General features: G+C 50.4%; 1 protein-coding gene across 1 annotated transcript in view; it reads left to right on the top strand.

Annotated features, from left to right (window-relative positions):
• KIZ (kizuna centrosomal protein) overlaps window positions 1-14,956 on the top strand; it is a 28,770-nt gene that overhangs the window by 4,965 nt on the left and 8,849 nt on the right. Inside the window, 8 exon segments of the mRNA XM_036380587.2 lie at window positions 121-210; window positions 3,588-3,770; window positions 3,772-3,904; window positions 4,681-4,897; window positions 8,268-8,402; window positions 8,908-9,072; window positions 10,225-10,360; window positions 11,090-11,228. Coding sequence (XP_036236480.1) covers window positions 121-210; window positions 3,588-3,770; window positions 3,772-3,904; window positions 4,681-4,897; window positions 8,268-8,402; window positions 8,908-9,072; window positions 10,225-10,360; window positions 11,090-11,228 — 1,198 coding nt within the window.

The following is a 14,956-nucleotide window of genomic DNA, read 5'->3' as shown; positions in this document are numbered from 1 at the left end:
AAAAGGCTGTGGGGGCTTTGCATTTAAAGGTGCACATTTTGCAAAGTGGAGTCTCTTGGGCTGGGGGGGAGGGTTGTTCGGCCTCCAGTTTTGTGTGACGGATTTGTTCCCTTTTAGGAGCGGTATGGAAGGGAAATTAAAAACCTGTTATCCCTTCGAGAGGGCAGCTTGTCAGCAGGAGGTGACAAGGAGGAAGGACCCAGCGAGCAGGTAAAGGGGGGAAATGGGCTTTATTCCAATGCCGTGCTCTCCACGGAGCTGCGCAGCCTTTCCGTGGGGATTGCCATGCTGGCATGTGCAGGTGTGAAATTGCGTGTAGCACCTGAGAGAAGGAGAACCACCAGTAAAAAGTGCAATAGTTTCATCCGGAGAGCTGGAATTAAAAAAACCTCTGACTGTTTGCACACGTCCTCTTGTTGGCTTTTATAATTCCTGTGCTGGATAGTGTGGAGATGGTCGTGACCGAGGAGGAAATGCTCCTAATGAGGGATATTTGCAGAACTGCAGCCGAGGAGCCGTGTGCTGTGTTTATAATTTTGTGTGTTTTGACCTTTCCTCAGAAGGAGCAGAAGGAGATTGCATATCTAAGGAACAGACAAAAAGACTGACAAGGAATACTTAAATATCTGCTGTCATATATCTGCAGTAATGCAGGCTCCTAATCCCTCCTCCTATCTCCATATAAATGATACAGTTCAAGACCAGAGCTGTTTTCTCCACTAAAAGCAGCAAAGCTCTTTTAGATGAAATGTCTAAAAACATCTTGTAATAACTTGGAGCATGCTGGCAAGAGTAGTCACTTGTGACTGTGTGTGGAAGCCCCTCAGCCAGGCGGCGCCGGAATAGGCAGGACGGGAGCATCACTCCATTATTCCGAGGAGCCGGCAGCACGCGCGTCCCTTAGGCTACAGCATTCATTAAGGAAAGCTTACTGGGCTGAAAGCTGGGAACAGATGATAACGGGATATGATTTTCATATTTAATGCATTCCTTGGAAGAGTGTGTGTGCTGCAGATTGATAGAAGAATCAACTGCTACTTTACTAAAAGACTTTCTAGTTTGCCCTATAGCTACCGATGGAATCATTCAGCCAAGAAATTAACTTTTTCCCCTTTTACCTGCTTTATGTATCTGCTAAGCAGGCTGCTGGCTGCCAGGGAATGTTATTATGCAGTTAAATGTTTGGTATTTAAGACTCTTATCAGAAAAGAAACAGAGGCCACACTATTTTGTTTTTATAGTAGGAGAAAGGTTTTTGGTTTCCTTTCTTCAGTGCATTAGCAGTTGTTAATCTGAGTTTATAGGAAGTTTTCCCCATAGATTAAAAAGTTAAAAACCTTGAATTTAGAGCGTTCTTTAAACTGTAATACACAAAGCAGTGAAGCCTAGCAGCCTTGACCTATATAGGCAGGCCTGTGGCAGGGTGCAAATTGTGGTTTGAGCTGGGAGGTGTTGTGGGGAAAGGTGAGTTTATTTTGGAATGTGAGCTGTCCAATTAGGGCAGGCAGTGTGGGAGATGGGATTTCCAGCTGATGGAAAAGTTGTTATCAGTACTAGAGCATCAAAGGCTTGTGCTGTGACTTGAGGGTTGAAAAACTGTGGGCAGGTTTTTGGCACTATGACAGTGTGGTGTGCACCCAAAAATGTCAATTTGTGTATAATAATGTAGTGGATTGTGGATTCCTTTATCCCCTGTCCTCTTCCTCCTCCTCCTCCCTCCTAAAAAACAGGTAACTTCAGCTACATTGTGCATTTTTGTCATGTCCCTGGGGTGTGTTTCAGCTCTTAATTCTGTTTTTTTTCCCATCAAATGTGCTGGCTCTTCTGTCCAAAGCAAAGGAGTTTGTTCTCAGCGATGTGGCACCGAGTCAGTCACAGAGAGTGTGCAGTCAGCATGTGGGATGTCCAGGGTACAGCTTGTGGAACTGGTTTTATTTCCCAGCCCTGGGATTGGGATGGCTTCCTTTAGGCTGGTTGGGATGCAGTGACTTTGTGATAACTCCCTCAGTGACATCTTGGGGGGTCATCTCTGGGCCTTGGGGACCCAGGAGGACAATCCCAGAACCAGCAGTATCCCAGTGCTGAAACACCTCCAGGAATGTCTGGCACATTCCTGAGCCATGGGAAATGTGCCCTTTTGGGTTCCCAGTGTCAAGGGGAGTCCTTAAGTTCAGAAGTCCCACCCTGAAGAGCTCCTTCCCAGCTGGCAGAGCTGTACAGCCCAGGCTCCTGGATCCCCTGTGCTGGGAAGTCAGCTTAGAACCTCTTCCTTGGAGCTTTCAGAAGATTTTGGACTTGGGCATGCTGGAAGCTCCCAGGAACACCCTGTGGGTGGCAGAGTCCCTTCCCAGGGAAAGGGATTGATAGGAATGTGCTGTTCCCGTGCTTGCTTGAAATCCATTTGTTTTGGAACACTGCATCCAGGAGCTGCCAAAGTCGTACAGGACTGGCAGGAGGCATTTGATAGCACCAAATCCCATGCCTGAGAAGTAATTAGGAGGAACCTGAGAGCAGTGGTGATGGAATAAGCTGTGAACTTAATCTGAGTGGCAAACCTTTACTACTGCTTAAAATGACTTCATGGCTTTTTGTTCTGCTCCTTGTTACGTGGAATTTGAGCTTTTTTAAGGAACCTTAGTCACAGAGCAGACAAGATGCCTTTGTTTCCTTTCAGCTGGGCTTGGCAGCTGACTTGGCGTGGGAGGAAGAGGTCAGGCAGTGAAAGAGATGGGAGAGGTGTGGAGGTGACTGCAAATTGTGCTGCTGGAATTTGGGGCTGGAGAGGAAACCCTGCTCAGTGTGAACAGCGGCATTACGATGGCTAATTTTGGCTTTGCACAAACTGGCCATGACCCTACAGCAGTTGTGGTGACAGCAGCCACTCCTCCTAAATTGTCCTGATTGAGTGGCTTTGCGAAGGAGAAGAGGCAAGTGTTAAAACAAAGGGATTTGGCAGCAGAGTGGTTGTATTCTGGAGCTGGTTTTGTGCAAGTTCAACAGTCCTTGGAGAAAAGTGCCATTCAAAATGTTTCTGCTCCATGTCCCGTGTCACCTGGGGGGAAAGGCCATGTCACTGCCATGGGAAGAGCAGGAGGGAGACAGTGAAACTGAGTTTTGCCTTTTTCCGTGGTGTGAGGGAAGCTGGATCTGCTGAGCGATTCACACATGGAACATGATGGTCCCTCTGGGCCTTGTGGGCAACTCTAAATGTGGTGCTTTTGTCCAGGGTCTCCAAACCTGTGTAGGATCCTAATCCCAGAGGTTTGACTCTTTGTAAAATCCAGTCACCATTTAGATGGGTTTGAATCCTTGGTGTGTGTGGGTCCCTTTTGGCTGGGCTGGGGGTGCAGGCAGCTTCTGCCACTGGATGTTTTGGCTCACGGAGCTTTAATGCAGGCCTGGGCCCTCATTTCACACTCTGATGCACAGGCTGTGTGCCAGGGGTTGTGTAATATTAATGCCACAGCAAAGTCTTGAATTCTGTGACACTTTTCTCTTCGGAACCCAGCATGCCACCCTCAAGAAGCTGCCACACACAGTTTGTCTCCTGTTTGTCTCCTTCAGCCATGTCCCACTGTGTGTTTCAGGTGCCGCAGGCCGGAGGACAGGCGGGAATTGGCACCAATGCAGCCGTGCCAGGAGAGCTGGGCTATCCAGCAGCAGCCTTGCTGGGCTGCCCCACACCAGCTGCCCCAGCCACAGGAGGTTTGGGCTCTCAGCAGGAGCCCCCTCTGCGCTCCCCATCCCCTGATGGGCTCGCTCCTGAGAGTCGGCAGCGCTGCTGGAGGGAGTGAGGAGGGAGCAGCAGGACATGGGGACCTGGCTGCCAGTGAGGAAGGCTCTGAGCAGCTCACCTCAGCTTCTGGTGCCAAAGCAGCCCCCCCGAGGCTGGGAAGTGTTCCAGGTATGGCAGTGGTGTGTGTCCCTGAATGCCTCCACCCCAGCCAGAGCCTGCCCACAGCTGCTGCTCCTCTGCCACTGGGCTTGGAGCGTGGTGGCTCTTGCTCCTTTTTCCTCTCTTTGTTCTTTCTTCCTTTTAACTTCATTTCTTCCCAGGCTGCTCAGCAGGACAGGGAAGGATGCACTGAGGGCTGATCCTGGTCAGGGGCACTGTGAGGGAAGATTTCCTCACTTCTGTGCCCACAGAGGCCCTGGCATAGTCTAGCCTCATGTGAAGAGGTGTAATGTGAACCTGCTTCACCAGAGGAGTCACTTCTGGGTCAGGCTGATTCCCTTCTCCCTCAGAGCAGGTGCACAATAGCTGATTGATTCCCCCAGAGCTAATTTGGTCAGCTAGCTGGTCTCTGTGCCGAGGGGGTTTCTGAGAAGTGCCAGGTTTGTTCCCAAACCCCAAAGGCTGCAGCCTCTCTGGACTCCCCCTTGTGAGAGGATCGTGGAAGGACAGGGGCCGAGGGCAGGGAAGCCCACAGACAAGAAGGATGGATGGATGGATGGATGGATGGATGGATGGATGGATGGATGGATGGATGGATGGATGGATGGATGGATGGATGGATGGATGGATGGATGGATGGATGCTCTCTCACACAGGGTGAACAATGTGGGTACGCTGGGTTTCAGTCCCTTCACTGTGAGCTACTCCATGGTCCTGCTGATGTTTCGAGAAGAATAATTACAGGTTTTATATCTTTGATTTCTTATTTGTTATTGTTATTACAGGGGCAAAGCCTAGCCTGAGCAGCTGGTGGGCTCACAGGGAGGGGAGCAGTGCCAAGCTCCCGGTCCCTGCTGGTGCTGAGGAGGAGGCGAGGCCAAGCATTCCCAGCCTGCGGCAGGAGCAGGGCAGGGATGCCCGGGCTCCAGAGGGCTCCCTGCTGCCCCCACCAAACCCTGCTGCAGCCCAGGAGGAGCCCTTGGACAGCTCAGCACCACACAGGTACCACCTCCCTCTTTCCTGGGTCAGCTGGGCTGGTCAGGGCACTGAAGCTCACACCAAGTTCTCCCCTGTTCTTTAGTACCTTGTACCTGTGCTGGGCAATCAGGGGCTTCGGGCACCTCACTGGGGTCAGAACTGGCAGGTGGATTTGCTACTAAAAGGATTTGTTACTAAAATGCAGACGATGTTCTTTAAATGTTCAGAAATCTTATTCCAGTCACTCTACTTGGTAAAACTTCCACTGTTTGAACATTTTGTTTGGAATTAGAGTAAGAGAAGATGAGGACAGTGCAGACACAGGGCCTGTCCTCTGCTGCAGGATTTTGTGGGCAACAAATGCAGCACCAGAGCATCGGGCTAAATCCATCCCGGCAGGATTTTCAGCCCCGCAACGCCCTCATGAGACAGGGAGGTGCATCCCTGTCCTGGTGGGGCAGTGCCCACAGTGAGATGGTCCCCGGAGCTGGCCTGGGTCACCCAGGAGGGCTGGCCCGGGTCACCCAGGAGGGCTGGCAGGTCTGTAGTAGGATGTGGTGCAAAGGAAACAGCACTTTACCCCTGGAGAACAAGTCTCCTGCAGAAGGAGTTTCTTCTGCCAGTTGGTTGGGTTTTCCCATCTTGGTTGTTTGCAGTATTTAGATCTGTTAATTCTGTTCCTGGGCATGTTGTGGTGGTACTGATGTCAGTGCTGCTTTGGATGTTGACACCTGAGCAGAAGCTGGGGGCCAAGGCAGAAACTTTGGTAACTTTATCCTTTCCTATTTGCATCGGGCTGTTGCTCACTATGGAAACATCATCTGATTTACATGTAAAAAGCTTTCCCCCAGTCCTCCCTTTGTATCCCACCTGTTAATCACAGCAGAGCAGGCGAGAGGAGAGCACCAGTGCCTGTGTCTGTGAGAGGAGTCAGAGCCGACCCCAGCACCAGCAGTTTAACCTTGTGTTCCCTCCCTGCAAGGCCTTGCTGTGCAGTGCCTGAGGAGACACGGAGCAGCTCTTGAGGCCCGGGGAAATTACACACAAGGTTTGAGTGCCTGCATTGTCCCCGGCGCACGGCTGGAACCGCAGCACAGAGCTCTCCTCCCGTTGTGCCAAGCTGAATGCCTCTGCTTCTCAAGGCCATGGAAGTGGGATCACCACTGCTTGCTGGTGCTGCAGAAAAGATACAGGTTTTAATTTGCTTCACCTGAAAAATGAAAAGGCAGATCCACCAGCAGGAGCCGTTCCCTTGTTGTGCTCACAGCCAGGTGGGCTTTCCAAGGCACCTGGAATGCAGCGTGCACACTCGAGCCTTGCAAAATTAATTGGCCAAAAATCTTGTGGAAAAGCTTGCAAGTGATTAGTGCATGAATTTCAATTCTACATGTTACACAAAGTATGGGAATGCAGCTTCCTCTGCTCTGTCACACCAGGGATTCACAACATGCGATGTCCTTCCAGTCCCCATGGTTTTCTCTTGCGAAATTCCTGTGCTGGCTGAAGAAATGTGCTGAAATTCGCCAAATTCTGTGTATTTGTTGCCTTAAGTTGAAATATCTGTAACTTGGACTCTCCCACTGCAGCAGTGTCACTGTGGCATCAGAAGGAAGCATTGTTCATACACTTCTGGTGAATTATCTGAAATGAGTACAAGGGATGGTGTTGAAAGGAGCAGAGACCATGGCTGACTCCAGAGGCAAAACCAGTCCTTGCTGTGTGCCAGGAAGCCACAAATTTTTATCTTTAGAGCAAATGCCTCTCCTGTCTTACTGCAGAGATGCCAGCCTCTGTTTTTCAAGGGGTTTAGTGTTTTTTCTCCTGCAGTGAAATCTTTGCAGCCAAGGAAGGGAGATGTTGTTGGGAAAGGTGATTGAGCAGAAGGTTTCCATCTTGTTGCAGGTCACAGTAGGGTGCTGCAGCTTTGCTGCCTCAGTTATCAGAACTGGTGATTGTTGGGCAATGTTCCGATGGATCAGAGGCTGCTCCCCTGCCTCCTCACACCCAGCCCCAGGGGAAGAGCCTGGGATGGGTTTCCTATCAGCAGCCCGCTGGCACCACGGGGGCTCATGAAGGCTCCTGATGTCCCCTCCCATGGAGCTGCTGATCCAAGGGGACAGGCTCCGTGTCCTCTTACCATTCCCTGCAGCACCCAGCCCTTTCTTTGAGGGCTTAAACCCGGGGGGTGGGAGGCAGGGGGAGAGGGTCTCTGAGAATTAGTGTGGAGAAGATGATGACTATTTTAAGGCCTGAGCTGAGGGGGTGGAAAAAGGCAGAGCTAATGCCTGTGCTGCTTCAGCTGCATTGAGGAGGACTTAGCACAGATGGATTGTGCATTACAAAATGTAACACATAATTCAAGCTGTCAGCTTAATCAGACTGTTTCCAGGAAGCAACCTGTAAAAGAGAAGGACCTCTTGTTTGCTGACCTCTGATCCGTAGCCTGCTGCAGATTGTCATACATTTTGTTTTTCTTTATGTTGGTGTCCCTTCCTTCCCCTTCCCTTTTTATTATTGTATCCCTCTCGAGTGGCACCCTGGAAGGACCACCCAGCGGGAGGAAAACAATGGGAAACGAGCCGGCCGCTGGAATACAGGGTTTGTAAGGCTGGGGGAAAAGAGAAAGCACTGTTTAACTGCCTATGTGATCTCCCGGGCATTGTTTTGCTTATTAAATGTCTAGGAAACTCGGCTAAAGACACAGCAGCCCCCACTTAATTGTTCACTGTTGCCCAACACTCGGAGGGAAAACACAGCTTTGGGCACAGCTCAGCACGAGTGTGCAAATGCTGCAAGTTTTTGTGCACAGAGCTTCTCCCTGGAGGCAGAGTAAGCCAGGGTTAACTGTGGAAACATGTCAGCTCCTGCATGTGGGGGAAAGAAAGAAAGAAAACTCTCTTTTGCCCCAGCTGCGGTGTTCATTGCTGGCGAGACCTGGGCTGGGAGCCCCACAAAGAGGCAGCCGGGGACCTGAATAGCCATTTACACCTCTGTCCCGGGATTAGCCCGCGGCATTGTTTCAGTGGTTAAGTCCTCATTTGCATCATTATAGAGGTGCAGCTTCATCAAAACCCCTCTGAGGTTCCAGGGCTGTCCCCATACCTGTAGGTGGTCACCAGATTTGTTTCGCTTGTGGAGGTGAAGGAATTAAAGTGCTCGGCACGGGGGTAATTTCCATGCAGCGGCTCAGCCCGGGCTGATTTTTGGATGGCTTGTTTGCTCATGTGCTTTCCCCCCCACACTCCTTCCTACAGAGCTCGGGAACGTGGTTCTTGCCGTTGGCTTTGGAAAGCTCAAACGAAGCTGTTTATTTTCCCAAGGGGTGCGATGGGAATGCACTGACGAGCGCTGTCACACGTCGTCGGTGACTCCCACCCTGTCTGTCCATCCTCAGGTCCGGCGGGATGCAGGCCGAGCTCCAGGAGCTCTGCCAGGCGCTGCAGCTCCTGGAGGGGCTGGTGGAGGGGATGAGCCCCCAGCACCGGGCGCTGTACCAGGGCCAGCCCTCGGGGACAGCGGAGCTGCCCAGGTGAGTGAGTGCAGCCCGGGTAACAAACAGCCCGTGCCAGAAAAACACAGCAAATGCAGCAAGAGAGCAAAGGGAATCCCCAGAACTGAGTGTTGCCAAAACCAGTGGCAGAGAGCTCTCGCTGTCCCTCCTCAGCCTCTGGGCCCCTAGGTGCAGAACTGGGAATTGTTGGTAACTTTATTGACAACGATGCACAGCCTCCACAGACTGGGACTCTTGTAGGCAGTTGATGATTGGATGATTCCTCGGGAATTAGGGAAGAGGAGCCCCAAACAGGCCTGCCCCCCAGCTTGCCACTGGAGAGGATGTGCTCAGCTTCCCTCTCCCTGGGTGGCTGCACCTGGTACGTTCCAAGTGCTGAGTGTGACCTCCCTGTCCTGTCCCACATGTGTCACAGAGCACCAGGGATGTTTGTTTGTCCCTCTGGCTGTCCCCTGGCTGTCCTGTCTGCAGGCTGGGATGGGCTGTGCTCACAGGGCTTGTCCCCCCCTGCTTTGTGTTGCAGTGCTTGTGCTGGGGGCAGCAGGCTGGCTCAGGGTGACCTCGAGGTGATGGAAGCCATGGTGTTGCAGCAGCTCCAGGCCGTGTCCCAATACGCGCGGAGCTGGAGCCTCCCGCCGGAGAACACCGACGAGGCCGTGGGCAGAGCAGGGCATGAGGAGCACACCAGGTATGGGGGACACAGGACCCACCAGGGCTGAGGAACATCTCTGTCCCTGCCCTGGATCCACCGAGGCAGCCAGGCCAGCACTGGCAAACAGAGCCGTCGGAGCGCGGAGCCTTGTGGCACTCACAGTGGGAGCATTCAGGAGTTCATTTATTTCCCTCCCATTCCCCAGTGGTGGCTCCTGCTCCACAGGGCAGCCCTGGAGTCCCCCCAGCTCATCTGCTCCACAGTGTCTCCCACTCTCTGGCAGGCAGGGAATTGCAAGAACTCCAAACACCTCTCAGCCAGCCATTCCCAAGATCTGAAAGTAAGGCCAACAAATGTAATTCTGAGAAGGCAATTATTCTGTTTGAGACAGAAGATGCACGTGGCCTTTGAAAACAACAAAGTGCAGTTATTCAAAATGGTTGTTTTTTTTTTTCCCGTGCATATGCCACAAGGACAAGTGAGAATTACTTTTTTTTTTTTTTCAGGTCTCTTTAACCCAGGAATGAAAACAATTTCCATTCTGCCTTGCTTAGCTTCTGTCTAGATCTCCCTCCCTGTCGCAGGCTCCGCAGTGCTCAAGTGCTGGCAGGATCGGGGCACTTGTGAGCGCTGCAGAAGGGTCTCTCTGCAGTACCTGCCTCTCTTGCAAGGCTGATACGCCTGCGGGCACCAACAGCTCCTTGTGTCTCCTGAATGGTTTCTTAGGGACAAACACTCCTAGAGTTAATTGGAATTCACTCCTCTGAAACTTCACTGGAGCAGCAGGAAAAAAAAAACAGCTTTGGCAAACAAAAGGATTGCAGGATTGAGATTTTCTACATTAAAAGACACCTTAGTTGCTTTTTTTTCCTTTTTTATTCTTTCTGAGCAAAAGACAAGCCTGGAGCAGTGGGTGCCAGGCTGTGCCCCAGGGAGTAAGCGAGGTGCTGAGACCAGGGTTGTGTCTTTGGATCCTGAGCCTCAGGACAGGGCAGGTATGGTGGTGGTGATGATGATGATGATGGGGGTCACCTCTGCCCGTCTTGCAGAACTCGCAAGCGGCTTCCTACATTTTCCAATTTGAACATTTTTAAAAGAAAAATTGGGAATTAAGGACCAGATGGGTGGTGGCCTTTCCCAGCAGGTGTGGGTGGGGTGTCTCACTGAGGGTGCCGGTTTGTTCCTCAGGGACACGGATGCGCTGCGGACTCTTCTGAGCCGCCATGGCTTGTTCCTGAAGCAGCACCGGGTTCAGCTCCCAGAGCAGGTGGCAGAGATGTTTGAGCAGCTGCTGGCTCCAGGAGAGGAGGAGCAGGACCGCCAGGTGGGCACTGACACCTTGGGTAAATCAGGGGCACTGGAGGCTCTGCACTGCTGTGGCTGTGCCCTGGTGGGGTGTGGCAGTCAGGGCAAGGGCAGGGGCAGTCGGTGGTTAACCAGCCCTGAGGTCTCAGGGAAATATGTCCAGTGCTTCATCCCACAGGAAAAGGGACTTTGAAGGTTCCCACCCTTTATGCCAGTCAGGGATTGGAACAAGTTCACCCCTTTGCTCTGGTGCAAACCATCATGAGGCTACTATCTTTGTCTTTCTCCGTGACTTTTTATAATGAATGATGTATTTTGACTTTTTTTAAAGCAGAGCCTTGTGGAGCCTTGGTGCTGAACACACAGAGCATTTTATAAAAGGGAGCACACTCATGGTTTTTCTAAGTTAATGCAAAAGTTTATAGCCAATTATTTAAATAAATCAATTGAAATGGTATTCCATAGGCTGTGAGTGCCTCAGCCCCTTACTGTGCTGTTAATCAACTGATTTACTAAACAGGGAGAGAGTTAGGGCAGAACATAGAGTAGATTTTACAGACTCAAGTCCATATTTCTGTCCCAAAACCAGCCCCAGAGGAACACCCTAGATTTCAGGTAGTGGAACATCTAAGAGAAACACCCTGAGAGCAGATTACCCTGGGAGTGTAGAATTAGCCTGAATGCATGTTGGAAAACGCTCGAGGGGGAGGATAATGGAGCTGTGGCTGTTTCTGTTTTGAATGCTCAGACTGTGCTGAGAGAGGCCCTTCCAGGAGAGTGTGGGGATGAGCCACCTGTGCAGAGTGATGAATCCTCTCTTGGCCTGCCATCAATCCCAACCAACGGCGGGGAAGGAAAGCAGGGGGAACTGGCACGGCGAGAAGCAGGTAAGGGGTGTTCCAGCTCTGGCTGCCACTCCAGGTTCCTGCTCTGGGCATAGGGGAGTTCTGTCCAAACCTCCAAGGGACTGGGACATAGGTACTGGTAGATCCATGTACATTTGTGATGGATTTGGAGGATTTTCCTCAATATCTTGGTATCCTTTGTGATTCTGGCTTCCCAAAACTAAGTGATGCTTGTGGTGGTGGGTTTTTCTGCAGGAGAAGAAAGGCCAGGTCCTGTGGCCACTATGAAATGGATCAGTGAGTTCTGTGTGCATGTTTACAAAGCATCTCCCATTTAGGAACTGGGGGCTGTATTTGCTGCCTGTTGTGACAAAGCCAGACTGCAGAAGGAATTGCCAAAATGAAAGGGTTCATGTGGGGCCATTTCCCAGCTCAGGATGTGCTGGTGTCGGGGAGAGCCCAGTTCGTTCCTTCACACAAGGAGGAAATACATTATTCCAGTGATGGCAGCTCGCTTGCTCTGCTCCTGGAGCACCCCTTCCATCGGAGTCTGGCAGCAGCAGGCAATTAGGCTGCTGTGCTCTTTGCACAGCAAATGCAAACAGGCTGCTCCAGGCTCCGAAATCCACGCCACTCTTATGTGCAGGGGCGACCCAGACTTTGATTTAAGCTAATTTCCTGCAGTGGGTCTGGCACATGCCACCGCCACCAGGCTTTGCTGCAGGTTGTTTGTTTCCCAAATCTATAGGGTCTTCAATTCCTCAGGACATTTGGTTGGCTTGTCCTTCTGTGAGGAAGCTACAGAGAGGCAGGGTAGCAAGTTTCCAGTGGGCGCTGCTTTTATGAGCAGTAATGGATAGTTTAGATCAATAAACAAGAGATAACAAAAGTGGGAAATTAAAGGGAGTAGGGCTTAAAAGCAAGCAAAGCGGTCTGATGGCTGCCGCTTTGAAATGGTTTCATTACGGTGTGTTCACATCCAGAAGTCACAGGCTGGGGTGAAGATGAGAGCAGGCAAGAAAGTGTGGTGGGAAAGATTCCCATTACAGGTGGAAGGGGTGGCTGCATATTGACCTCAGGCCCAGCATTCGACTGGGTTATACAATCACACCCCGGCAGCTCCGTGCCGCGGGCGACTTCAGAGGGAGCAAACCCAGCTGCTCGCCCTGAGCACAGATTAAATGTCACATCACAGGGCCCACGTTGGCAGAAACAAAGGTGGGGAACACGGTGCCTCTTTAATTCCTTGTAATCATGTTCCACGTTTCACCATGTGAATATCCACTCTGCAAGCCTGTCAGGGCCCGCCGTCCGTGTTACAGGGGTCAGTCTCTGTGGTGGAGATCCAGTAATTATATGGCAACTCCAGAGGCTGCTGGTTTGATTCTTTCCCTGAGTAATTGACTGGGGATCATTAGAATAAGCATGGGGCAGATCCTTGCCAGGCAGGAGCCGTGCCTGTGCCAGCCAGGAGCCTCCTCCTCTCTGCCTCCTGTACCAAGTACTACCTCCTGCCTGATAACAGTGGCTCCCTCCAGCCAGTGCCATCACTGAGACTTCCTGACCTCTTCTGGCTCTCTCACGGAGCAGACGTGCAACTGCTAATGCTTGCTGTGTGTAAAAATGCCAAGAAGCTCCTCAGCCAAACCCAGTAACCCAGTTCCAGCCTGTCCCTTGCGAGGGAGCTGTCTCTGCTGTTCCTCTGTCTCTGGGAGTGAGGCTTCTCACACCTCACTTGAAAGCCAAGCTGCTCCTTTCAGACATGATTCATCTTCAGCCCGGGATCTTCTGCGGGCTTCTTATTCCCCTCCCCTCCTCTCCCTGCCAGGCAGCTGCTCATTCCCTTTTATCATCACCATTTGCTGTGGCCCCGGGGCTGTGGAGCCATTATGGGCCTAAAATAGAAGCCACATCTCTTGTGTGTTGGCTTTTGGGCTCAAACAACTTGTTTTGAGGGGTTTAGATGAACTGATATTTGACAGCCATCCATACATGATTGTTTTGCTGTACGACTTTTTCTGAGCTTAAGGGATACAAATTTGGGTTGATTTTTTTTTAAATTTCAGTATTTGCTGCATTTTTTAAGTGTTGGTTTGAAACACCAGAAGCTTTTTGGGGCTTTGGGGTTTGATAGGCTTCACTGTGAGAGCTGTGTGGACACACTTCCAAGCAGCATTTAGGATGGCACTTTGGGAACACTTCTGGAATTTTGGTTCATTTTTCTTTTACTTCTGACACATAAAAAGACAACAAAAACATTAATTTTTTCAAATATCTGTAAATATTCCAGAAGTATTTGTGTTGGTTCTTTAATGCCCTGTCCAGAGCCCATGGGTGGCCACCTGTGGACAATGGGCTTTAAAGGGATTGTACCTGGTCCACAGCTGTCCCAGAGAGGAGCTGGCTGATAACAGCAGGCTCCTGTGGTACTGGGTTATGTGAGGATACAGGGGGAGAGCAGGGCTCATTCTCAGCTCCTCCACGGATGCTTTGTTTTTTTATGGGGAAGACGAAAAAGAAATTCTTCGGCTCTTCTACTGTTCCTGAGGTAGGTGAATAATGCGAGATTAAGAAGGATAAAACCCATTCTTTCTTGTTTTGCTGGATGACTGTTTAAGAGTTTCATTTATGAGTAGGAAATTGCTGATTTTATTGAAGGGGCAGGTTTGTTAAATCTTTAACAAAACCAGATTCTCTCTCTTCCCTTCACTTGTCTTTGATTTGAGCAGGCGTTAAGGCTCTAGAGGATTTGAATAAAAATGGTGTCACTGCTCCACTCCTTGGGCTCTGCTTTACAACAGCTGGAATGGCACCCCCGGCTGCTCTCCAGGTCTAAAATCTCCTGTAGGAATAAGGAGAAAAAGCCCTATTTCAAAGAAAAAATCAGCCCTTCTTTATGTATTATATAGGAACATGAAGGAGCACAAGCTGGATTCTGCCTTCCTTTTCAGGCCACCTTTAATGAGCCAACAATCGTGTGACCACTTTTCCCACACCCACATGTCCTTCCTGGTGAGGTCCTCCTTTGAGGATTCCAAGGTGCTGCTTGGAGTGCACCAATCAAGGCATTTAATAAGCCTCACTCAACCTTTTGCTCTGTTTGATATCATTTGATACGTTTGGGATGGAGGAAGTTCCCTCAGGCCAGCACCAGTTTGGACACTGCACTTAGGTCAGTGTGGATGATGCCATCCAGCAGCTCATGTTGGACTCTTAAGTTCCTAAAGGACCTCTGAGTCTTTCTGAAATTGTGAATTCTGGGTGGAAATTCTTCATCCATCTCTAAGTAGAGGCAGCAGCAGCTTGAATGCTGGTTTTGGGGGAGAGGCAATGCCATGAGCTGTGATACATCAGGGAAAGGGGGGATAATTTTTTTTTTAACCCCCTTTATCTTTTTTCCCCTCTCATTCTTGATTTCTCTCTCCTCCTGGGCAGGCTCTGGTACCTCTTTACTGGAAGTGCCTGAGACCAAGCAGGACTTTTGCTGATGTAATCCAAGTGCAGAAGGGACTGGGAATGTGCACAGCCAGTTAGGAAGTGGAGAATCCAATGTCGACAGAAATACTGAATTATCCTGGGTAGGGACATTGGTGAGAGCAGGGCTTGGTTGTAGTTTCAGTGCTGTAGATAAAAACATATATAGAAAATATATGTATGCAAAGCAGCCTTTTAAAGTGGGATTTGTGCTTGAGCATCATGTGCTTTGGAAACGAATACAAAGATGAGCAATTGTCTGACTCCAGTGAATGAATCCATTTGCCTCTTCTTTT

The sequence above is a fragment of the Molothrus ater genome, chromosome 3 (genome assembly GCF_012460135.2).
Source record: "Molothrus ater isolate BHLD 08-10-18 breed brown headed cowbird chromosome 3, BPBGC_Mater_1.1, whole genome shotgun sequence".
Classification (NCBI taxonomy): Eukaryota; Metazoa; Chordata; class Aves; order Passeriformes; family Icteridae; genus Molothrus; species Molothrus ater.
This window is presented reverse-complemented; position numbering and strand designations above follow the sequence as displayed.